Source organism: Acipenser ruthenus, chromosome 3 (genome assembly GCF_902713425.1).
Source record: "Acipenser ruthenus chromosome 3, fAciRut3.2 maternal haplotype, whole genome shotgun sequence".
Classification (NCBI taxonomy): Eukaryota; Metazoa; Chordata; class Actinopteri; order Acipenseriformes; family Acipenseridae; genus Acipenser; species Acipenser ruthenus.
Genome location: NC_081191.1, coordinates 26,703,904 through 26,728,210, shown reverse-complemented (window position 1 = coordinate 26,728,210; position 24,307 = coordinate 26,703,904). Strand labels below are relative to the sequence as shown.

The following is a 24,307-nucleotide window of genomic DNA, read 5'->3' as shown; positions in this document are numbered from 1 at the left end:
CCGATTCTGCCCTGTCTATTTCCATAGAATGAAATATTAAACATAAGCTGTGTTGCTTAAAAGAGAACTAGAAATATAAAATAGGCCTCACAAGTATGTGCTTGGGCTGCCGTGTGTGTTTCTCTTTCAGTTACACAGCGCTAAGAAAATATATTTTGTAGTAAACCGTATCTAATATGTATTATGGCCACTTTGTAGATGGTAAATGTTCTTGTATAAAAGATGCACACATACTTTTAAACATGTATTTTATTTGTAATGGTATTTTTTCCATAGAATTGTTAACACATAAAATGGTGAAGTTCTTTTGCACTCGTTTCCATGCCGCAGATCCCATTGCTTCTGGGAGTTTAAGTTCTTGCAAAAAAAACAGTCGCTGCTTTTCCTGTGATTGACAGTGTCGGCCGTGTTCCTTTGCGACCTCTTGAAGTGGACCGGAAGTGTAGCAATGTAGAATCTGCAATATGCAATCTGTACATTTTCTTCACTAATAGCTTAAAAAAAAATAATAAAATGCCCCTTTACCATAATGCTCATAAAGGAAAATGTGAGATCGATTATAATAATGGCAATAATGGTCAAATTTACTAGAATTATTTTGTTAGTTCCATGTACTTTAAGAACAGGGACTAAACTGTCAAAGTCATATATGGAGTGAATTTAATCAGTTAATCTTTATGCACGTTATACACAACTTGATCATTTTAGACTTTGCTGTTCTTGTATTTTTCAAATGAAATGATATGCACAGTAATTTGTGTCTGTGCGAATGAACAGAAAGACCTCAGGCATATTTAACCCCCTTTGATGCTGAATATGGGAACTTAGTGTGAGTGATATATTTAAATTATCATCATGATAATGCAAGCGTCTTAAGAAAAAAAGCATTTTTTATATTCTGAAAAATGCTGAGGCTATGTGATCAGGAAGGAAGATTGTAATTTTTTTGTAATATTATTAAAGTATCATAATATAGAATTCTTCAAATATTCCTTTTTGTGCTTGCTAGCTTAGATGCACATATTTCCTTTTTTTTACAGAATTCCAATAGTTTGTTTTTAGTTCCATTTTTTTCTCTTAATATTTTAGGGTGGTTATAATCATTCTGAGCAGTTCTTGGTTCTTTAGCCAAAACATGCTTTATACTAAAATATTAGGCACCACATGGCTGCAGTTATGTCCTATTTTTAAAACTTACTCTGAAAAGGACTTTTACGGCTTTCATATATGCTTCCAAACGAATTGAACTGCACTCAGAACCATGTGTGAGTGGGTCCTTAGACATCTGGAATTATTTTCATAATAACTAATATCTGTTACATATTTTTTGATTTATTGTTTTTGCATAGAACTTTGTTTCTGGCATGTTGCAGTGTCAATGTAATGGTATGTTACTGGTAATGGATTTTGAACTATTTTGCAAGGTGTTTTATGGAAAAGAATGTATACAGTAATAAGGCACATTTTCAAATGTAGTAAGACAACAATGTGAGTAATAAACAAGCTGATTTAAAAACTCCAAACCCTCAGAAATAATATTACATCCTGCAATTTATTCAATTCCATATGACAAAAATAGTAACCTAGACTAAGACATCCATTTCAATCAGTAGATGTGTCAAGCCAAGAAGGTTTACTAATAAAAAATATTGGATCTAGGTAACAACTCCCAGCTGGTTCAGGATGGCCGTCCAGCCCCACATGGTATCGCAGTATAAAAATAGTGTCTCTCTTCACCATGCAGAGAGGAACAGCCAGACCCCGAACACAAAATGGGTTCAGTCTTAACTGTACCTTTAACAACCTTCCTATTTACAACACTTTACATCTCTTAAACCTGTACACTTCCTTAAAGAGAAGAGATAACACTACATGGTACCAGATACTAACAAAAACAAACAAAAAACACACAGAAAAAAATTACACAGATAAATAAAAACATTCAACTGCTGAAATGTAGCAACATTTAGCCACCTTAAGATTTTTTTCTTTCTTTAACTTGAAGCTTTAAAACTGACCACAAAATTCCCCAACACTATGGGTGAAAAAAGATGAAAACATACAGTGATGACATGCTGATCATCACTGAAAATAGTCTTTTAAACTTGATTTCTTCCACAAACATACAGCTATCAAAGTCAATAGTTTGTTGTTGTTGTTTTGTTCATGTTTCTGTTACTGAATCACACGATGGCAGAATTAATTCATCCCCTTACAGTACAATGGTGAGATTTATGTTTTAGAACGATTGTCCACGTTAAGTCAATTTTCAATTCCCAGACATAAAAAAAAAGATCTTTCCTGTTTTCATCATTCTGCAGGGGCACTCACACAACTGCTTTTCCATGTTGCACAATACCACAGTTCAGTTGCACATTTAGTAATGATGGAAGTTTCCATAACTGTCCAAGCCCAAGATGCTTTAATGCAAAAAAATGAGGTAGTACACAAAACATATACTGTTAGTTCAAGTTTTAAATAAGCCCCAGCCTCCCCAACATCATAGAGTGGAAACCATCCATTTTTATGTGATTTTTGTTTAACACCATGATCGCACCAAACATATGGTTTTAATGATCAAAGTACAATCAAAGAATAGCAAAACAGCAAGGAGGAAGGAAGCTGAACACTACTAGGAACGTTTCCTTGCTGTGCTGTACAAATACATAATATTAGACATCCCTTTTTGTATGTGGAAATAAGTTATGTACAGTAAAAACCAAACCTACACAATACTCTCTCCAACGCTTCCTGAATCTGCAGAAATCAGAAGTCAGTTTATTTTCTTTTTCTTTTTCGCTCAGACATAAAGTTTCTTTAATTAGATTAATGGAACCACTGTCAGTGTGGCATACAGGTCTGTTTCTTGAAAACAGATTAAAAGTGATTCAAATAATACATAATAGCTTTGTTAAGGGTTAACACAAATTGCTGACAAACCTATAATTTAAAAAGTGCACAGGCATAAACGAAACAATTCCCACCAAATTATACAAATTAAATTTAGTTTAGACTTATTAAATATTAAGTAAAAGTATGCATATATTTACTTTTATTTATATTAGTAAGTTTTATCTAAATTTTGTTAATTTTTTTATGTTTTATTTTGTACAGTGTAACTCTTAAAATGGTTTCCATGTAATAGCACATCTGTTCAAATAGCAGCTAAGGTAACTCATTAAAAAACAAAATCCAAAAAAATGTAAAACTTATACATGTGCCATACGGGCAGAAAAAGCAAAACGTGTAAGACTTCCAAATAAAACTTTCCAAATCATTTTTTTCTTTGTGTTTTGTTGCTGTTGTTATTTTTCAATAAAACTTTAGCGTGCTTGCCTTTATTAAAGGAAAAATCAATTGTATTTGTTGTCTTCAGTTAGAAAAGGGATCAGTAAAGGTTGGGCTATTACATGTTTTATTTATTTATTTATTTTACCCGCATTTTCTCAATATTATAAATACTAAAGACATTGGACAATGAATTGTAATACAATATGGGGCACTACAATGTTAAGATTAAAATGTTTATTATATAAAAAGATGTTCAAGTTTGTACTTCATGTGAAGAAAAAATACCAGAACAACGTCAAACAATGCATTTCAGTCTCATAAATTCAAGGCCCTTTTAATCTTCTGAAGTGTACAGTACCTGTGCAAAGAAACTACACCAAGGATAGCCTCTTTTTAAATATTGTTTTATACATTTTATTCCATTGTTTTTTTTTGTTTTGTTTTGTTTTTATCTTTGAAGAGCTTCTTCATTGGGTAAAAATCTAAATTTCAGAACATTTATTTTTTTTTCCCCAAAACAGTCAAACGTACTGGTAGAAACCAAAAAAGTACCATGCATATCTTGCAAGACAACCGAATCTCAGCCAAGAAATAATGTATTCTTGGTATGAGTAAAGTAGCAAGGAAACAAAAGCAAGGTAAGTAAGATCATTTTCTAACAAATACTGAATATTATAATTAACAAAACAAAAAAACTGTACATAATATAGTACATGAATTTATAGTTAGAACTGATTGAACAGTTTCTTTGCTATTATGCAGTCTTTTAGTTAATACCAATCTCTTTATTATCTTCAATAAACCTAGAAAATGGACGATTTCCTCCCATATCTACATTTGTCTTGTCAAAACCAGTCATAGGTGAACTGTTGCCGGTGCGTGCCCTGTCCATTCCGCTGGTGAAACTATTTAAAGATGGGATTCCACCACCGCCAAGAATAACGGGGTGTTGGGGGATGCCTCCGTTTTGTATAACAGATATTTCATTGTTCTTCATAGCCAGGCCGTTGGTAATAGCTGCAGCGTACTGGTTCCAGAAACTGGGGTCGACGTTCATGGCTCTTGCTGCCAGATCCTTCTGAAAAATCTCAGTGAACTTCATGGCATCACCTCCCAATAGTGCCATTGGGTTCTCCACTGACAGTCTGCGCCCTCGTCTAGCAGGAGCATTATTCCACATGTGGGTTCCCATGTGAACCTACATTCAAAAACACAAGAAAGAAAGTTCAAACCGTTAAGCTTCTTATTAAGGAAAAAAAAAACTGTTGAAAGCAGACGTGTATATCAGTCACATATTAAAACAGTAGGTAATCTGCAACAGTTACAACTAATGTAACTGTTAACCATCTCAAAGTAGTAAAGAGGTTAATTCAGTTTTTATGGAAAGCATACATTATTACTTTTTATGATTATTATATGAAAACATATTGTTTATCCTTGGTAATTATGTCTGTTTTCTATTTTTTAATGAAATGTAATAATTAGGAGGGATGATAACAAAAATGTATAAACAATATTGTTTTTGAATTAACAAGAAAATGGGTAGGATGAAACATTATTTTTTGTTGTTGTTGTTGTTTCTGATAGTACATTTAAAATCAAACAGAGCACTTAACATTTGCATTCAACAATGTTAAAGGTTTTGGAAAGTATTTAAGGTATGACAGTTTTGAAAGATTTAAAACATTACATTTAAGGTTGGAATATTGGATTTGTCTTTTTTTCATTTAGGTGTCTCCCTATAACTACCAGTGGTCAAGTTTATTAGGAAGGCACAGCTATAGAATGAATCTTTCTCATCTTACTCAAGTTTGAGTACTTCAATATTGTTAACATACAGCTGTAATATACATAACTTGTGGTCAGTGCTTTAAGAGCATTACTGCATTTTTTTCTTATTTTTTTAAAGGAGAAAATTCCACTCCGGTGAGAAACAAAAAAATGGCAGTGCTTAAGACACTTCTATAGTCCAGTGGTTAAAGAAACGGGCTTGTAACCAGGTCCCAGTTCAAATCCCACCTCAGCCACTGACTCATTGTGTGACCCTGAGGAAGTCACTTAACCTCCTTGTGCTCTGTCTTTCGGGTGAGACGTAATTGTAAGTGACTCTGCAGCTGATGCATAGTTTACACACCCTAGTCTCTGTAAGTCGCCTTGGATAAAGGCGCCTGCTAAATAAACAAATTATATTGTTTGGCTCTAGTTTTGTAAAAATGAGCAAGTTATTTAAATAATAACATGTTTTAATATTTTCAATTATCAAACAAACTTTACCTTGTACTTTTTTGATTATTTTGGTAGTGTCTGGTATTAAGAAATGTAGCTTATATCACAGAATAAACATATAACCAGCTGGAATGTTTTACAACATATTAAACAAACCAGATATCTTTATATAGGTGATAAATAATATGTGCTTTTTTTACTGATGTAACTTATTCTGTCATGCAGGTCAGGCTAATAGATTGAAAGGTAGATGTACTAAAGTGTTGCGCCTGTCGCAATAGTCGCGAACCAGTTACAAACGAGTCGGAAGTCTTGAGTGAAATGTACTAAACAAACGCCACGCTATTAGCGACTTTTTAGGGAATGCTTTGCGGCAGCAGTTTTTCTTTGCGGTGCAGCCTTAGATGAATATGTAATTATGGCCGTTCCTGCATAAATTCGCAAAAAGGGGGTGGGGATAGTGCAAATGAGGGTTCTCAAATATTATAATGAGTTGTACTAAAGCTGTCGGCAATTGCGACACAATTGCATCCATTCGTTAAGAACTTTTGAAAGCATGTTTTAAACAATCGCAGTTGTTGCTGGCATTTCCCAGTCCACTTTTGTGCATTGCTAGTTGTGCTCAATGCATTTTTGAGGTGAACACCCAAGTACCTAATTTTCACTAAAGGCAGGGTACCTAATTTTCACTATAAGCCTTGAAAACAAATTTCTGTGACATTTCTGTTTCCCCAACATGTTGGGAGCAATAGACTACACACATGTGCCACTCCCTCCAGCTCATTCTGAGCATCTGTATAGGACTATGATCTATTTTGTGTTAATTGTCTAGGCTACTAAGTAGGCCAAGTTAGAAATAATAATAATTACAACAACAAAAACCAGCTAAAATCATTTAGTTTCAATTTAAAATAATATTTTATTCATGCAGCAGCATGATTTCTTTTGTGTTTCCGGTAGCCTAGTCTAAAGTAAAAAGAAAGTGTGCTAGGTGTTCATTTGATTTCACTACTGTACTGTATGCTGTATAGGCCTACTGTACAGATTTATATTTTTACACAATGTAATGTGTAGACTACCCAAAACACATCAGTGATTTATATTTAAAATGCATTGAGCACTATAAATGTATGTGTGTGCGATTTTATTGTATTGTTTTTAAACCCAACACCTCCTTATGTCCGGTTTAGCAAGGGGCTACTGTATGATTCTGAAAAGATCTTTGGGGGTGAAGGTGGGGGCCCCACTATAGAATCTGATAGGATTAAACTGCCTTTCGTTTTTTTTTATTTTTATTTATATATCAGTATTAAAATAGGTCAAATGAAGACACAAAAGAATGCATTGTACAGATTATGTTTACATTTAACAAAAACAATGCTATTCTGATTCTTGCACCCTTGCACGTATAGACGTTACCCTTCGGGCACCCTCCACTGCAGCAAACCACAACTCATCTCATGCTATTTATTTGAACAATGTCGCACGACTCTTGCAATCCTCGAGATCTCGCTAAGAAGACGCAACAAATATTTAAATTAGTATATTGCGGCTCTTTTCATTAACATATTTTCTCTTAGTACATACTACAAAATGTATACTTTGCAAATTGTCGCAACAAAAATGCAAATTGCGGTATGTTTGCGCTGTGACTGGCCCATCTTAGTACATCTACCCCTAAATATTAAAAAATAAATGTAAGCATACTCTCATAATGACAACCGGTGTCTATCCCAGACACCATGTACCCATAATACTTTATTACTCTAGCATGCTCTAAATCCAATAGCCTAACCTTAAAAATACAAAAGGGGTATATTTTCCACTGTGGACAGATTGCCCTTCCCATGGTAAATGTAAGACATGGGCAATTTCCCACACTAAAAAACAAGACCCAAAAGCTTTACAGATTATTATTAATTCTTAAATAACAGCTTCATACCTTAAGATTTCCTTTAGTGGTAAAAGCCCTACCACAGATTGTGCAACCAAAAGGTTTTTCACCAGTGTGAGTGCGTTCATGGATCTGCAGAGCACTTGCTGAGGAGAAGTTCTTCCCACAGGAATGACAGTTGTGCTGCTTGGGTGTCCTGCGCGGTGGCGGCGGTGCCAGCATGGAAGTGATACCTGGACTCATCGCCGTATGGGGTGCAGCTGGAATCTGGATACCAACTGGAAAGTGTGGGCCCTCACTTAGGGAGGTCGGCTTGCTGTGACCATTCACTTCAATTTTGATCATGCTGGGCGATGTGCTGGTGACCAGGCTAGGAGTGCTTTGGCTTGGACCTAGAGTAAAGTTGGGTTCAAATATCTCAGAAGGTAGTTCTTTCAATTTGTGCGTCAGTAAGTGCTGTTTTAAATTACCCGTAGTGGAACACCCACGACTGCAGATTGTGCAAACAAATGGACGTTCTTTAGTATGGCTGCGGTAGTGAATTTCCAATGCACTCTTACAAGCAAAAGGTTTGCCACAGATATTACAAACAGTACTTTTAAACTTACCACGTTCTCTGCTCAGGAACAGCATGCTAAAAGGAACCTCCTCTTTGATGGTGGGTCTGCCGGGTTGGGTGGCTGTCAGATCTAGTGCGCCTCCATTCTCAGGTGTGGGTGAGGGGGTTTCAGCTTTTTCTGACTTTACAATAGCATGCACCTCCTGTTGCTCTTCTTGGTTGTTGAATCCTGGTGATTTGTACTTAGGACTCTCGGAGCTACTAAGAGTAGGCGACAAGGCCTGCATAGAGTTGGAGGACTCTGACATTGCAGGACTGTCTGCGCTCTGGCTTTCAAGATCACCCACAATCGAGAAAGAGTCATTGGTCAAGTGATCACTCTCCATGAATCCATTTTCAGTAGATTTTAGTCCAAAATTATATTTCATGCTCATTGTGGAGTCAATCATTTTCATCTGGTTCTCCAGTGCAGCAATGCTGGAAATAACAGAAGGGGGAGAGGTGGGTGATGAACCAGGGTAAGACTGCAAAGGCTTAAAAGAATCGCTTTCCATTTCCTTCAAATCCCCTTCTTCTTCCATGGAGTTCTCATCCATCATTTCATCATCGTAGTTGCTCATGGCATCAATGCTCTTCTCATCAAATGAAAGGTCTGTGTCCATGCTGTCTTGGAAACCCTCTGGTAAAGGGGTGTTAGGAATCTGCCCTCCCATATGCATACGAATGTGTTGCTGCAGGACAACAGCATTGGTGAATTTCTTCTGGCAGATGGGACAGGAATGTTGCACTCTTAGTGGTGGTTTTGCTCTGTGAACTCCAAAGTGTGTTTTCAGGTTGCCTTTGGTGGTGAAGGCACGGCCACAGACCTTACATTTAAATGGCCTTTCTCCTGTGTGAATGCGATAGTGCATCTTCAGGGCACTCTGACAACTGAGTACACGGTGGCAAATGACACACTGGTTTGGATCTGTCATTTTTTTGTCAATATTTTCCACTAACTGCTGCAGCTTTGATGTCTCTGAAGTTTGCATAGAGTCTAGTAGACCACTGAATGGAAAATTTGCCTTGAACTGATCAGAAATCATTGGAAGTACAGGATTGAAGATGCTTGCTGGAGGTGTGCTGGGTTCTGTAACAATTGCTGTAGTAGTAGCAACTGTAGTAACAGTAGTACTAGTAGTGATGGAAGCTGAAAAAACTGCTTGGCCAGTTGTGGTGAGGTTCTCCCCTGGCCTTGTTGTGCAGCTAGGTGGCAGGTGAATTCCCTCAGGTTTAACAACCGGAGGAGCCAAATTACCAAGGGTCTGTTGGGGAGATTCTGGAGCTGCTAAAACATTGGATTCTGTGTTGGTAAGATTTGGGGATAAAGAAGCACATTCACTCGAAGTGGGAGAGGGCCTTTGTGGTGACCTGTTCAATGGAGTAATACTTGGAGAATCGCTGTAGCTACCCATGCCTGGAAGAGTAGGAGGCAACTGCAGCCCAACCGAGTTCGGAACCGTTGATAACACAGGCTTGCTATCCAGCCACGTTGTCACTGGCTTTTCAGGTGGCAAAGTCATCCCATAGGGGATGCCAGAACTAGTAGGTACGTTGTCGAGGTATTCTGGTACTGGGTAGGGGTTCATCTGGATGTGAGGGTACTTCTCTTTATGCCTCTGAAAGTGAACCTTTAGGTTTCCTTTGGTGGAGAAACGGTTCCCGCAAATGTTACATTTGAAGGGCCTCTCTCCAGTATGAGAACGCAGATGAATCTGCAAAGCACTGTCACTCCCAAAGACCTTGGCGCAGAACCTGCATTTATGTTTAAAAAACGGATCTTCTGAACTGGGTTTGGTGTCAAACACTGACACATTGGGTGGCTTTCCCTTGCGATGCTTCATGAGGGCGGAGAGAGGATCTAGGGCATTGGCAGTGGCTGCAATGCTAACTAAAGGGTTGGGGAAGATCACACTACTTGAAGAGCTCTGAGGTAGTAGTGCCAAGCTGGAAGATGGGCTGAGGAGGCTTCTGTGTCCAATTGAGGGAGGGGTTGAAGCATTTCTTGGTTGTGTGGAGCTGTTGCTTGTGTTTGTGATGGTGCACGGGGTAACAAGAGACGGAATCACATTACAGCTGGTTGGGGGCAGGCTTGGTTCAGATGAAACAGATACGCGGTTGGGCATGCCTTGGTTAGCTGAACATGAAACATGTTGCTGAGGCCCATCCAAAGTGGATGGGATAGGACCAGATGCCTGTCCAGTGACTGCAGACAGCACTGGAGCTGGCAACTGATGAAGTGGAGGAGCAATGAAGCCTGGGAGTTGAAGTTGGTTGACAGTTGTCAATGACGCCCCCTGGGAAGCTACAGCTGGGTTCAGGGGCGGTTGCATCGGCTGTCGGTTCATCATTGCCACCTGACTGCGGATTTGTTCAATCAGCTGCAACTGGTGGATCTGCTGCTGCTGAAGGGCTATCAGTTGGTCCAGTATCATAGGGATGGCCATGGTGGTCGCCCCAGCATTTGCACCAGTTCGAGAACTCTGTGAGAACTGTGCAACTGCTACTCTAGTGCTCTGTAAAGTCTCTAAAGTCACATTAGTGCTTGGCATGTTATAGTTTGTCATGGAAGATGGGTTTGGAAGCTGAGGTAGAAAAGCAGGGGTTTCTGAAGAACCTGGATCCTTTTGCGCTTCTTTGTCGGACGAGGGTTCCACCTCCATGGGCTCGTCTTCCTTTTCGGTGCTTTTTACTACCTCAGAGCTTTCATTGCTCTCTGTTGGCGGACTAGTCTCCTCAGCAGCCTCACTCTCCGCTGGGTCACTGGGGCAGCTGTGGACAGGGGAAGGCTCTGTTGGAAACTCTTCAGGGTCCGGCGCCGCCTCGTCCTCATTCACGATAAGCACCAGGGGGTTCTTAGTGCAGTTCTTCTGGTGCTCCAAGAAGTCTGGCCACTTAAAAAATTCAGCGCAGCACTTATCACAAATGTGTGTTTCTTCGCTGCCACTTCTACTCTCATTCCCACTGTCTGCATCATCCACTCCTTCCTGTGGGACTGCTAGAAAAATCAAAAGAAACACATCAGACACGGAGTTACACACAACTCACACTACAAGTTTTAGGGGGGGGGGGGGGGGTTTGCACATAACTTCAATCGATAGTTTTTATTCTGTACAAATAACCCTGCTTCAACACTTTTCAGGCCTCGGTGTGTGTATTCTAGCTCTCTCTATCTGGCCAACCATTTTCTTTGCACAATCCATCAAATTATGAGGGCCTATCAATTGTGGATACTGCTTCTTAATGAAATTCCATAGACGCTATTGATTTCCAATATTTCCATATAATTCACAGCTGCCTTGTCTGTTGGGTACAAATCAAGCCTTTGATGGACTCATTAGGATTCCCCTTTACTATCAAGCTTCTTCATTTCCAACAGAATAAGAGATGCCTTTGCCAGTTCTATTAACATTGCTAAACTAATCTGTAACCTTTTTTGGCATTAAACTACTGTCTGAGATGATAAACTGGCCCTTGGTACCTAATTCTTTCCCTAGCTAGGGAAACTATCTTATTTAAAGCGTCTTTACATGCTTAATATAATCTTATTAATACTGTTATACATACATAATGTCCTCTATATTAAATAAGCTAAAATCTGGGATTACATTGTTTGGGTCTGCAGCCTTATTATACTTTAGGGATGCATACCAGACCGGACGCCAGGAGTGGTGCGATCCACATCTATGGAAGTCTGTTACAGGTCTGGTACACTTTAAGGAAGTCCGGTCCAAACAGTGGAATGGTATGTGGCTGGTCCACCTTATATATTTTATACAAAACATTACAGCCACTAGCTTTTTTCTGTTTTAAAATGGTTGGAACAAGGGCAATGTCGGAAACAACCGCAATGTGTAAAACACTGCATACTCCTAAGACCTTAAGCATTAACTTTTTTAAAAGCTCTACAGTAAAATAAATAAATACATACGTAAAAAGTCACATCACATAGATACTTTAATGAGATAGTCAGTAAAAACTGACATTATACAACAGGAAATAAAATCAACATAATGCTTATACAACAAAACCCCATAACGTAGTTACTTATGTATTCCCAAATGCGTTTTTACTACAGACTCACATTCCATTTTCTTGTGGCAACTACTACATGAACTCCATATGTACTGTGGCATGTAAATAATCAGAGCAGTCGATGTCTGGTAGCAGTGACAATGCCTCCAATGGTGCTAAATAAGCTTTCTGAAGGGATACTTGTTCCCACAACACACAAAACATTCTTGGCAAGTTTTGCCATGTACTTAAGTGAGCCACTGTGAATGTTCAACCATTCCAGTGGATTAATGTCCAGGGCCTATATTTATCGTTCATGTGTGAAAAAATAACTTGATTTGTTCGTACACATAAAGTTTAGAATTGTCGCACACGTAATTAAATCCTGATTTATCAATTTTGCGTAAGGTACTCGTACATACTTTTCTAAGTAATAGGTATTAATAAATCTCAATGTCAATAAAGATGTTTGCATGTGGAAATTTGCATTTAAAATGTCCCCATATAGCTATTTATGGTATCCGTGTGGGCAGCCTTTCCCTTGCATTATTATACGTCAGTTCCTAAAGATAAAGGACAGTGGACATATAACAGAATTCACATTTTTTTAAAAATGTACATGGAATATTTTTTTTTACTCAACAGCTTGATTTTTTTTTTCTCACCCAGCAATTTTCCTCAGATCTTTTTTTTAATTTTTTTTTTTTTTTTACCAATAGCGTCTAGTCAGACTCATTTTCTAACTTCTTTCTTCTTCTTTACAAAAAAAGGACAAATTACATGCTAGTACCATAGCAGAAAACCCACTAATTGGTTACACATGTTTAATTACAGTTGTAGGCAGCCACTTCCTCTGACTAGTGTTACCATCATGTGCCAAATAACAAGCATGTTTAATGAACAGAATTCTAATTCACACCTGATCAAATATGTAGCTGCACAGGAATGAGAAACCCAGCTACAGTAACGTTTACTTTTCATAAATTCTTATAAATCTGTGGCAGTGGAATGTTTCCTAATCATTCTAATGCCGGTGGCTGCTATGCTGTACATTTCCACTAACATCACTGCTTTATTTCAGTGGCTAGTTGACACCATAGCCGAATGACTTCAGCAAATGTAGTCAGACAGGTCAAGAAAATCAGTTACTTTTAGTGACGCACACACATATGAGAGAGTGAGTGAGATAGATATAGATCAGTAGTTTTAAATGTTTATTGTTTGTTAAAACATATTAAAAAATCATATATGGAATCACAAACATATGCAATATTGTCACCTGATGTTGTTGTTATACCTCGGTTCGTAATTTTACTCCTTGCATCTGGGAAATGTGTCGCACATATCTGTGAAAAATCAGCAGCTTTAAATGTGTATTACAAGATGAACTCAGAAATGGTATATGAAATCACAAATTTTTTTTTGTGAATCATTACCATTGTCTGCTGAGAGGCCTAAAACAGGTTTTGTATTTGTCATCACTAATATCATTCTCCTTGATTAAAGCCTACCACAAATGCTATAAGGAAAACACTCCTGTATCCTCCTTCATAAATGCTGACTGCGATCATACATTTCTTTGCATTTGCTGCAGTTTTGTGTCTGTAAATCATTCATTACCCTAATAATTTATTATCTCCGTTATAATTTATTGCCAAAGGGTCGTAGCTGCAACCAGAATCCAGCTTCTTTAAGACAATTAATGATATATAAAAAAAACAGAAGACAAGGGTTTCAAGCTCAAATAGGATCAATCTGCACTTTTATCACCACAAATATTTAGCATTTTTTCATTCTATCTATTGGGAGAAAGTATATGAGGGAAACCCGTTAAAACCCAAAGAAGCAAAATTATTTAAATAAGTTCATTGAGAACATATCAAGAAGCAAAGCCCGGCCCGCACTGTAGTAAATATTTGCATATTCCAGTTTAACTACTTCCTTTTCATGCAATTACAGTGAAGTGTTTACTTCTAATTTATATTTCTATGACATGCACAGCAAACAAAGCAAAACAAGTATTGAAAATGGCAAAACACACATCCCTGTAAACACAAATCTCCTTAAATGATCAACTGACAAAATTGCAAATTTGCATAATTAAGGGTTAAAAGGTCAGTGTAAATTAGTAAGAATGGTTAAGGGTGGATTTATTATTAACATGCACATTACTTTTCTTGATTTTTGTTTCTGTCAAAACAGTGGAAAGCATGCGGTGAAGCATACACCACTACTGTCATTATATTGCCATGCATAATAATACTCCTTGTAAATGATTTATTTCAGACTATGAAAACGAGTAACCCATACTATTATATAAAACATACCATCATGTTATTTACAGTCTCCTAATCAATCTTTTGCATTAATTTAATAGGCACTACAAAATAAAACAAATCTGTTTGTCATTGCAAGCGTCTACTACCTGTTTCATTTCTTTAAAATGAAATTATATTTTGCAGTACTTATGATTAAAAATATTATAACCCATAAGCTAATTTACCTTAATAAAACAACAAAACAATAACACCATTGGAACTATCTATGTCTTTTGGTGTTAAAAGTAAAACAGGGACTTTGAGGTGAATCTGTAGCTATTATATTGTGTGAATTAACCACCATCAATTTAGGTCTTTAGATGGGTAAAAATGTTGGTTGGTTTTAATAAATAAATGCTGTGATTCTTATATATATTATTGCATTCTGTGTTGTGAAAAAAAAAAGATTTAATTGAGTATAAGATTTGAGTATAAGATTTAATTGCCAAATCTGTTTCGAAAACATTTTCGAAAATAGGGCCTCTCACATTTTTTGGGCAAAATGTATTCATTTTATGGTGATGTTCTAATGTATAAAATGTTGTTGTGTGGAATGACAAGATATTTTTCTATTGTTTACCTATCAGTTTAACATTTGCAGCACCCCTCTACAACGTTTTGTAAAATTAAAAATGATAAATAGTTATGTTAGTGAGGAGCTTTTACTAATCAACCAACACAAATACATAGTTTTCACTCATTATTATTTATATGTTAGAAGGCTAAATCTTGTGACATTCACAAGTAAACTTTAGAGCAAGAATATTAATATATCTTTCCCTGTTGATAAAATAGTGCTTACATCACAATGGTGAAATTATTCACTCAAATACTTTACTCATTAAAGCCAACCAATATATCCTGCAATATATATACTGTATATTTTTTACATAAAAATGTATTTTAGTTGTACATATATACCGCAATGTAAAATTACATACCTGACTTGCAAGATAATGATTTTTTTAGTAATCCACACAACATAAAAATATTTTAAACAAATAAACATTGGTATTATTTTTTCTTTTGTTTTATGTAACCCTTCAGGTACTAAATATTTGTAGTATTTTAGTATTTAGGCCTTTTAGATATATGAGTTATTACTTAAGCTTGTGAAAATGTATTTGCTTTGTAAAAAAAAAAAAAAAAAAAAAAATAAAGATGGAAATGATTACCTAGTGCTGTACGGTTTTAAAAAGCATCTAACATAAATCCGGCACATTTAAACAACGCTGTTTTTGTCCTATAAAAGTCTGCCTCCCTAGAGATCACGTGTGTTTCCCAGGTTACATGCCACAAGATAAGGACACGCTGCATTTCAGGACTACTAGAAATTATTAGAAATGATTGGTGCCACCCCAGTAAATTCCTTTTAACTCTTTAAATCCTATTAAAAAGATGAATCATCACTGACCAAGTGAGACGGAAGGAGACAAATAGGGACACCTGCTGAGTTTAACAATGTAGAAGAAATTCCTGAATGAATGACAGTCTATCCACCTCTCTTCAGTTTGTGAAGGCTGCTACTAAGACGATGAACAGTGGAGGGCACTCTTGGTATACTGACTATATCACTAACCCAGCACACTTATTTTGATGGGCCAAATCTCAGCATTTGTATTCCAACTAGCACCTGTGGTTTAGCCACCAATAGTTCTCTATTTCATGGACATGCACTTTTAATGAGTATAGTACAGTTCTATTTCGACACCAACAGTGGTGGCTTTGTGTGCATATGCAGATGCAGAACAGCTAAAACACTCATGATTTGTTTGTACTCTCAGCGTATGATACTATATTAAATAATGAAACTTTTGTAGCGCGTTCGGGGTGACATCATGTTGATTAGTAGTTTTAATTGGGTGTCATATTTATGCATGCTTTCAGCACAGCAACTATAATTAAAAGAGCCATCCTATTGTTCTTTGAGCCAACTTCTTACAAGCATCTCTGGCACATCAAAGTGGGTGGTCCTAAGGTCTCTACCAAATGGTGAAGCATGAAGAAAATAACCAAACAGAGCTACACAAAGGAAACAATGAGCAGCCATGTTATTATTACATTTATTACAGTCTCGAAGTTTTCCATTGCTAAATAAACAATAGAGGATCTATTGGAAGTACTTTACACACAGAATTTGGTTTGACTACATTTTCAAATGACAGCTGAAGTTTTCTAAAAGTAATTAAAAAAGATGTTTTGATATAGGCCTACCTCAGTGCTTAAAAGAAATGTAACTACAGTGACAAATGGATAGCATTTACAATACATAAAGAAATAACAATTACATTCTGTGATTTTTAAATATGAACCATAGGCATTCTAATAAGCTATATATTACACTGAAGAGTGATAAATGCCCTACTTTAAAAACAGAAATCCTAACGTTTCTTTTTTTTTTTTTTAATTAGCTTAAAATGGCATACCCTGTATATTAATGATTGTTAGAAACAAATCACACAATCACACATTACTTTGGAAAATTACAAATTCCTGTCAGGTACCTTGTACTAACGAAAATAAATATGTAAATGAAAACAACAAAAAAGCCTTAATAATGTGTCCAGCATTTAAATGAGGATAGTTCGAAATTGCAGGACTTCATAATATCTTTTAACTTCCTAAGGATTGTAAATACTTGTTGATGCAGATGGGCGTTTGATAGGTTGCATAGCATGTAGCAAACTCACAGGGATCTCTAGTTAACACTCAAAATCAGTGTTAACACTTAACAGAACAGTGGTTAGCTGTGCTGCCAAGGTCAACCACACAGATGTACTAATTGTATTATGAACTTGACATCTACTGGCCACCCCTAGCAGGGCATAGCAGGCAAAGGTTAAGTCAGCAACCTCTGATAAAGCGCTTCTGACTGCCCACCCTGAGGGATAGACCATCGGAAGCTTGTTGGCACTCCATGCAATCCCACCTTTTCAGGGACACCAAACAAAAGGACCCTAATGTGCTACATTTGACAACAATGCAGACCTAATACAAAAGGGACATACAAAAGGTCAAATCAACTCTAGAGTTTAAATAGTGACAAACCCTACAATTCATCGGTAGTTCTAAAGTAAAAAAAATAACAGCTGTAATTTGTGTTTAATTCTTCTCGTGAAGCCTATGTTAACACATTTAACTCTGTTTCATCTTTCACTCTGTATGGATGAGTGAATGTGTTTTTAAAATTAGAGCAAGATATTAAAAATAAATCATCACATTCAGGTAACAGAGAATATCAGGTAATTGTTTTTTGCATAATGTAGGAGAAAATACAGTAATTACATTTTGCCTAAATGTATGGGGTATTTCTTTAGTACAGAACCATTTTTTATTTAGATTAATTGAAAGTGTTTTTATCAATATAATGTTAACACAGTATCAACAATACATTATACATTTTAATTAATTCTAAAAGTAAAAGAAATGCCATTGAAGCTACTTTACAAACATTCAATAAGCCAGAAAACTTGTTAATCAGTAAAAGCAAAATGTATCAAAATAATCGTACTGCTATATATAAGTGTATTCCATATCCCTATATATGTTATCAATAAGCACAGGGAAAAGGTTAAATAAAAATGACCTTGTTAGATTTATGAAGGTAATGTTACACGTAATGGCCTCCTGTAGCAAAGCTTAAATGTACATTAGACTTCCCGTAACAAAAGGTGTGACTGGCTCCAGCCCTGACTTACCAGTAATCTAACACCAGTCTTTCAAATATTAAAAAAATAACATACAAACCAAACAGATTAATTAATTTGTGAATGTAAAATACAGTACATAAAAAGTTAAAGAAAACAATAAATCAACAATTTATGAATTCTGACAACAAAGCTGCAATTAAGGAATATATCCTTTATTCACTGCATCAATTAAATAAAGACTTAAACAAAGAGATAACATCTCAATGGCAACACCTGTGATCGACTGCAAAACTACTAAGGCATTAGAAATGCAGAACGAAACCTGACCCACTTGTGCCAGCTTTCTCTACTCACAGACAACATATAGTCAACCTATCAACCTGCTTAGGCAATTTACAATGTAAATCCATACCTGTTGTCTCTACAGAAAATTGAAGCGATTCAAAAATATTTCATATGCTTTTCATATAACTAAAGGACATCTGGTACAAATAGCAGTTCTGTTTGTCCTTCTGAGATGAAATGATGCATCTAGAAGGTGACAGTTTCAAAAAAGGTTTCTTCCCTAAACCATTCGGCCACTGTTGTTTGCTGAACACTTACAGTCACTCCTTCTAAGACTGAGAAAACAATTCTTTCTATTTTTGCAGTCAGTATGTGCTATTGTTTCTCAAGCACAATGGGCCTCTTATGCTAATATTTTTTTACTTGACAATAGCTGTTTTTATTTTTATAAAACATTAAAAGTTTTCAAAAACATATACTTTATAATTTAAAATGTTATCCTGTGCATATATTAATAGTCTCAACAACCCTTTCAATAATAATAATAATAATAATAATAATAATAATAATAATAATAATATATCAATTAAATAAAATAATATGTTATTTTATCTGGGGTAGACGTTTATATTATCAACAAACACAAAGTGTACTTTATTTAACACCTTTCAAAGCTTGATTATTTTAACCAGGAGTGCAATGTACATTTGACATGTTTCTGAACTAAAACATTTACAAAGCAGCAGATTTTTCATTAAGCTTTTTTTAAACTTCACAATTCTTACTGTAAATGATGTCACATTTTACAGTAATTATCTCTAAAGATACATACGATAAAAGATACAAAACAAAATGATGTAACCATAATTCAATAACTGCAGCCGAATCTTTCGCCTTAGGGAAACCAGTTGTTGTGTTAGCCGTATTGGTCCAAAGATGAAAAAGAAGAAACAATGTTTAAAACACAAGCTTTTTGCACTAAATAAGCGATTTCTGAATTCACTTTACATTCAACTACGTATACTTTTTATAAATACTGTTCATAAATAAATGACAGAGTGCTTGTAAAACAACACAAGGCACATATTAAATGTATGAAAGGTTCTTGTTTGGGGGGTTTGCTTTCATTTTAACAATAGTGGAAGCCCAAGGCATCCAAATCATTGTGAGATATTGTCTAAAAACATCTGAGTGTGCGTGTTTGTGTTGCAAGTCTTCTCTTTCTAAAATAAGCAAGACATAATGAAAGTTTAAGTTCTATGTTTCCTGTAAGTTTCATATAATTTAACAATAACTGCAGAAAGGCATAACATTAAACTGCAGTGATGTATTATGTGCCACAGCCCTTCATGCTGTCAATAAGAAATCCTGACTCCAATCAGTTTCTCTGTAGCCTTCCAAATTAAAGATGTCAGGGTTTAATCAAACCACTGTTGTATACTACAATTCCAACTGCAAGAAACCAAAAGAATTTCAAATGTCAACTTCACTTTTTGAAAACACTTATAGATTACAATATTACACAGTTTGCAGGTCCCTTTGTGAGATTAAACATGTTACATTTTTGTTAACAAAATAAATAAATAAATAAATAAATAAATGTACAGGCCCATTGCCACTTTTTCTACTTAAATATTCTTAAAGCAGACAAACATGTTTTTTTGTGACGGTCTAATCTTAACCATAAATAGGTCTGCTGTTCATATACATAAATTAGTTCATGTAATCTTACTAATATTAACATTGCATTATAAGGAATCAAGAATAAGGTAGAAGTTTCATAAAGCTCTTTTCACATAATGTGGATACATGAACTACCATCCTGACATAATTACATGTTTTGGTTATTACAGAAAATCTGAATAGCAATAATAACACAAAGTCAATTTAACCATTTTAAGAATCTATAGTTACTCTTTTTTGTCGCCCATTTTTGTACAAAAATCCAACCTTCTGTAGTAAATATTAAATGTCACTGTGACCCATATTGCCTGTTTTTAAGCAAGGGTGACAGTCATTTCACAGAAGTACATTTAAAATATATACTACCACGAAAAAGTGCAATTGTACTTTTATGAGTGTACTAAATACAAAACAATATAACAGTTGTTTTGTAGTAAAATAGTTCAGAGATAATTATTTGTAGCATTGCGTGTGTTGTTTACATGGTTTACCATGTTCAGAAGTCTGCTTTGGAAATAAATATAAATAAACTTGAGAAAATGTCTGAAGGTTATTTATTAGCTAAAAGTATATTCTTTTAAACACACAAAAAACAAGTAATTGTAATGTACTGTGCCCAAATGCTCAAATTGTTACATTATTGCATTTTATTTTTTTTATTTTTTTTTTGGGGGGGGGGGCTGCTGTGAGCGCCGACTTTAGCTATTCACGAGCCTCAATAATAACGTTTAAAAAATCCTCACTGGGATGCAGTGTACTCATTTAATGGAAAGACTGTCTCTTTCATTCCGCAAAAATAAATCCATTCATCTGATCATGTAGTCATTGAGGCCAATACAAAACAAACCAAGTGTGAGAAATTCTACGTGATGAAGTAAACAAAAAGCATTTCCATAACAAAAAGATACTTTGCACTTAATCTAACCCACCATATGCAAGCGTTTCTTTTTAAGCGCTGCTCCAGTTGAAATCTGGTGTGACAAAGATAAGAAAGATATGCTCAAAACAAGTTTTCCATTGTTTTGCCTTCTCTTTACTTTCTAGCAATGTGTAAGTTCACGTGAAGTTTCACAATGTGGAAACTGCATCTCGCCTTTAAAACGGATTTGTACTGAAGATATGTTTTTTTTTTTGTTTGTTTGTTTTTTTACCAAATCATATTGGATTATTAGAGAAAAGCATCCATTTTTTTTCACTATTTTATAAGCATAATTCTGCACATGAATATACAATACATACAACGATTTAATGAATGTGAAAACAGCAGCACCCTTAGTACGGCTTATGATTTTCTGTTATTTATTTTATTAAATATATATATAAAAAGTAGTTGTTCCCTTTCAAAAGAAAATCAAAACATTTGTTTAATTACTTTTCATTATCATGTGGGGTTACACGCGTGTATTTCTAACCTGCTCAAATGACAGTTGAGTTGCATCCAGGACAGTTTCACATTGTGTATTTTGGAAGACACTAGAAAAACTTCTTGTTCTATAAAAATATAACCAATAAACAATACGCTATTTATGTTATTAGCTGCATCGTTAGAAACTCAAAAATCGACCACACACATACACTCGTTTTACACTACTTGTAGATGCTAAGGTTAACAATATGTACATAGCTTGTAATTTCACTCAAAAGTAAAACATTTCTGTTAATGCCATGGCCTGTTTACAAAAAAAACGTAGCCTATGATTTCTATTTCAACCTGTCTATTTAAACCACAGACACTTTTTTTTTTTGGTTGTTACATTAATAAATGCGGTTATCTGATATAAACGTAAATATAGTTCCTAGCCAACAAATAAATTGTGTTTGTTTAAACAAGTTAATACATAATTTTTAAAATACAATTAAAAGTCAAATACGGCTGAAGTATTATCCCTATGACTGACTCCGACAATAAGCAGATTGGCTCGTCTACTGACTATAGTACAAACCCATTTTGCCAACAACTGAACTTTCTTATACTACTGTTTTAACATCTCACATACCAATCATATGATTTACATATAATAAACAAACCGTAAAATGCTGATATGTGACCATTTTGCTTTCGTGGCTTTGCATGCGAAACACACACACACACACACACACACACACACACACACACACACACACATACTTGACCGGTCATTATATCACAATGATAGTTTAGAATATACTATAGCGTTGGATAAATGTATCCAGTGTTTGCTTTTAAAAAATAATTTGTGTTGGCATGTACTGGTTATGTAGAATCAAAAACACTAAGTGAGTCAGTGATCTCCCCCATCCGGGGCTGGACACACAGACAAACATAAAGATGATATGTAAATAACATAATGAACACCAACGTACTTGTTAACAAAAACTTTAAAAAGCTTAACAAATACATTTCAAATCCTACCTTACCATTCCAACAAATGTATTTGTCTATCCAAAATGATATCTCTACTACTCTTCTTTTTGTCCGAAGTCCACATCTAATCACTAATAGAACGGATGTCAGAGGCTAAGTTTGTATAGAGAGATCTTGATCTGGAAAGTCACTGTACGTTTTGAGAAATTGTGCAACTACTCCTGACCTGTTTATTCGTTTAAAAAAATCTCCCACCCCTTCTTTTCCGCCCCAACACAACACCAAAAGAGACTTACCATCTTCAGAAACTACCTCGGTAGCTAGTGCTGGCTCTTCTTCCGATTTCAGATGCTGGGGCTTTGCCTGCTTGCGGCGCGACATGCTGCTGGTAAGCTGCGACTTCTTTCTGCTTTTTGCAGATACATCAGCAGCGAGCAAAAAAAAAAAAAAAAATGTTCACAAATAGTCGAGTTGCAAAATTACGGAAATTAGCTGGTGTTGCTGTTGTGTGGATTGCGCATGTCGGTATGTAATTATGATAGTGAATAATGCATTGCGATTAATGGTGGTGTGAGAGGGGATTGGCTGAGGTCCAGCGGACACACACTGGATATGGAAATTAGGGATGGACTCAGCAATTAGCTGTCTCACTCTCAATCTATCTGTCTCTGCTCTCTTTCCACCTCCTCCAACACCACTGCAAATACTGCTTATTACACTCTGCAAATAAGGTTCTTCACTTTTTGGAAGGTCAGGTTCTTTTCTTTTTCTGTCGCGTTCTTCTTGTTAATTCTAACAATTCTTTCCTCACTTGTTTTGTTTGATCATATCCCACATTTCATTGTACTTGTATTGATTATATTTTCCACGGTATTTTTTATATTGTAATTGTGAACGTTTTGGCTCATCTTTTTTTCATTCTTTTTCGGCTTTATTTTTCTTCTCCCATAAAATGCATAGACACGTTTTTTCCACGTGTGTGTGTGTGTGTTTTTTTTTTTTTTTAACTTGTCTTCAAAACTGTCTATGTGTCTCTGTGTATTCTCTTTTTTACAGTTTTTTCTGTACTGAAATTCCTCTTGACCACTGGTTGGAAGAAAAAAAAGTTTTGAAGAAGGTTGTAAATACTTTTCTTTCTTTCTGGAGACGAGACAGCTGCTGTGTATGAGCTCTTGTTTACTGCCAGTTCTGCATGAGATGGTTTATTTCCTCAAAGTCCTTCGGGTAGAACAAGTCCTGGGTTGCAAATGGTTTTTTTTGTATTACTTTTCAATTCTTTTGAATTCAATAGAATGTTATATTTATCTTACTTCTCACTCTGGATTTATTTTATTGAGAACAACTGATCGCCACAATCCTTAGGTTCTTCAGTTTCTCCTTTTTTTATTTAAAAACAAAAGCAGCCTACACCTAAAGTTGCGAGCGGAGCGGGCCAGGTCTCCCCTTCCTTGCACTGCTACAGAGTCGGCTGCGCTGTGTAACCTCGCGTCGCTGTCCAAATTCTCGTCCTTTTGTTTAAGATTATATCTTTTATTATTATTATTATTATTTCAAACCAAATCCCAGATACAGATGAGACGGTCATGAAAGTGTCATGAATGTGTGTGATGAATCTTTGCGAGATAGCACAGTTAATATGAGGTTTGATGTTGCTGTAGTTCCTTATCTTTTACTCCCTCTTCGAGACAGAGCAGTGTGTTGCGTGTGCGAGTGATCTCAGCACTCGGTAAGTTTCAGTTCAGCCTACAACAGGACAGCCAGCATTGCATTGAGCGACCGCTAGGATGTACCACACAGTTTCTGTTTAAACAATTCCACATCTTCACCGTGCGCCATCATACCCACAGAAACATCTTCACCTTTTCAAACAGGTTTGATATCATGCCACCAGTATTTTCTTCTTCAAATAGTATTTTGTTAATTTCTCATACAATAAGTGTAGCAAGCAAGCAGTGTCACTGACAGATTATTTATGAGGCTCAGATAGGAAGTAATCTACATGTC

At 35.8% G+C, this 24,307-nt stretch overlaps 1 protein-coding gene across 2 annotated transcripts; it reads right to left on the bottom strand.

The window, feature by feature from the left end:
• Positions 1 to 1,533: 1,533 nt before the first annotated feature.
• Positions 1,534 to 24,049, bottom strand: LOC117394689 (sal-like protein 3). 2 transcript variants are annotated; one of them, XM_033993140.3, is made up of 4 exons: positions 22,600 to 24,046; positions 8,020 to 11,007; positions 7,460 to 7,803; positions 1,534 to 4,489 (listed from the first exon to the last, which is right to left on the bottom strand). In XM_033993140.3, the coding sequence occupies exons 1-4, from the start codon at positions 22,682 to 22,684 to the stop codon at positions 4,058 to 4,060; spliced, it is 3,849 nt and encodes a 1,282-aa protein (XP_033849031.2). In that variant the 5' UTR covers positions 22,685 to 24,046; the 3' UTR covers positions 1,534 to 4,057. The 2 variants fall into 2 exon arrangements, with proteins under 2 accessions (XP_033849031.2, XP_058868733.1); XM_059012750.1 differs by lacking the exon at positions 7,460 to 7,803 and having other exon boundaries at positions 4,317 to 4,489; positions 22,600 to 24,049.
• Positions 24,050 to 24,307: the final 258 nt, after the last annotated feature.

Bases quoted from the DNA above. Each gene is read 5' to 3' on its own strand.
- LOC117394689 (XM_033993140.3), bottom strand. From the start codon at position 22,684: ATGTCGCGCCGCAAGCAGGCAAAGCCCCAGCATCTGAAATCGGAAGAA. The intron at 11,008-22,599 runs GTAAGTCTCTTT...TGATTTTTCTAG, and splicing joins CGAGGTAGTTTCTGAAGATG to CAGTCCCACAGGAAGGAGTG. The intron at 7,804-8,019 runs GTAAGTTTAAAA...ACTTTACTCTAG, and splicing joins GTTCCTGAGCAGAGAACGTG to GTCCAAGCCAAAGCACTCCT.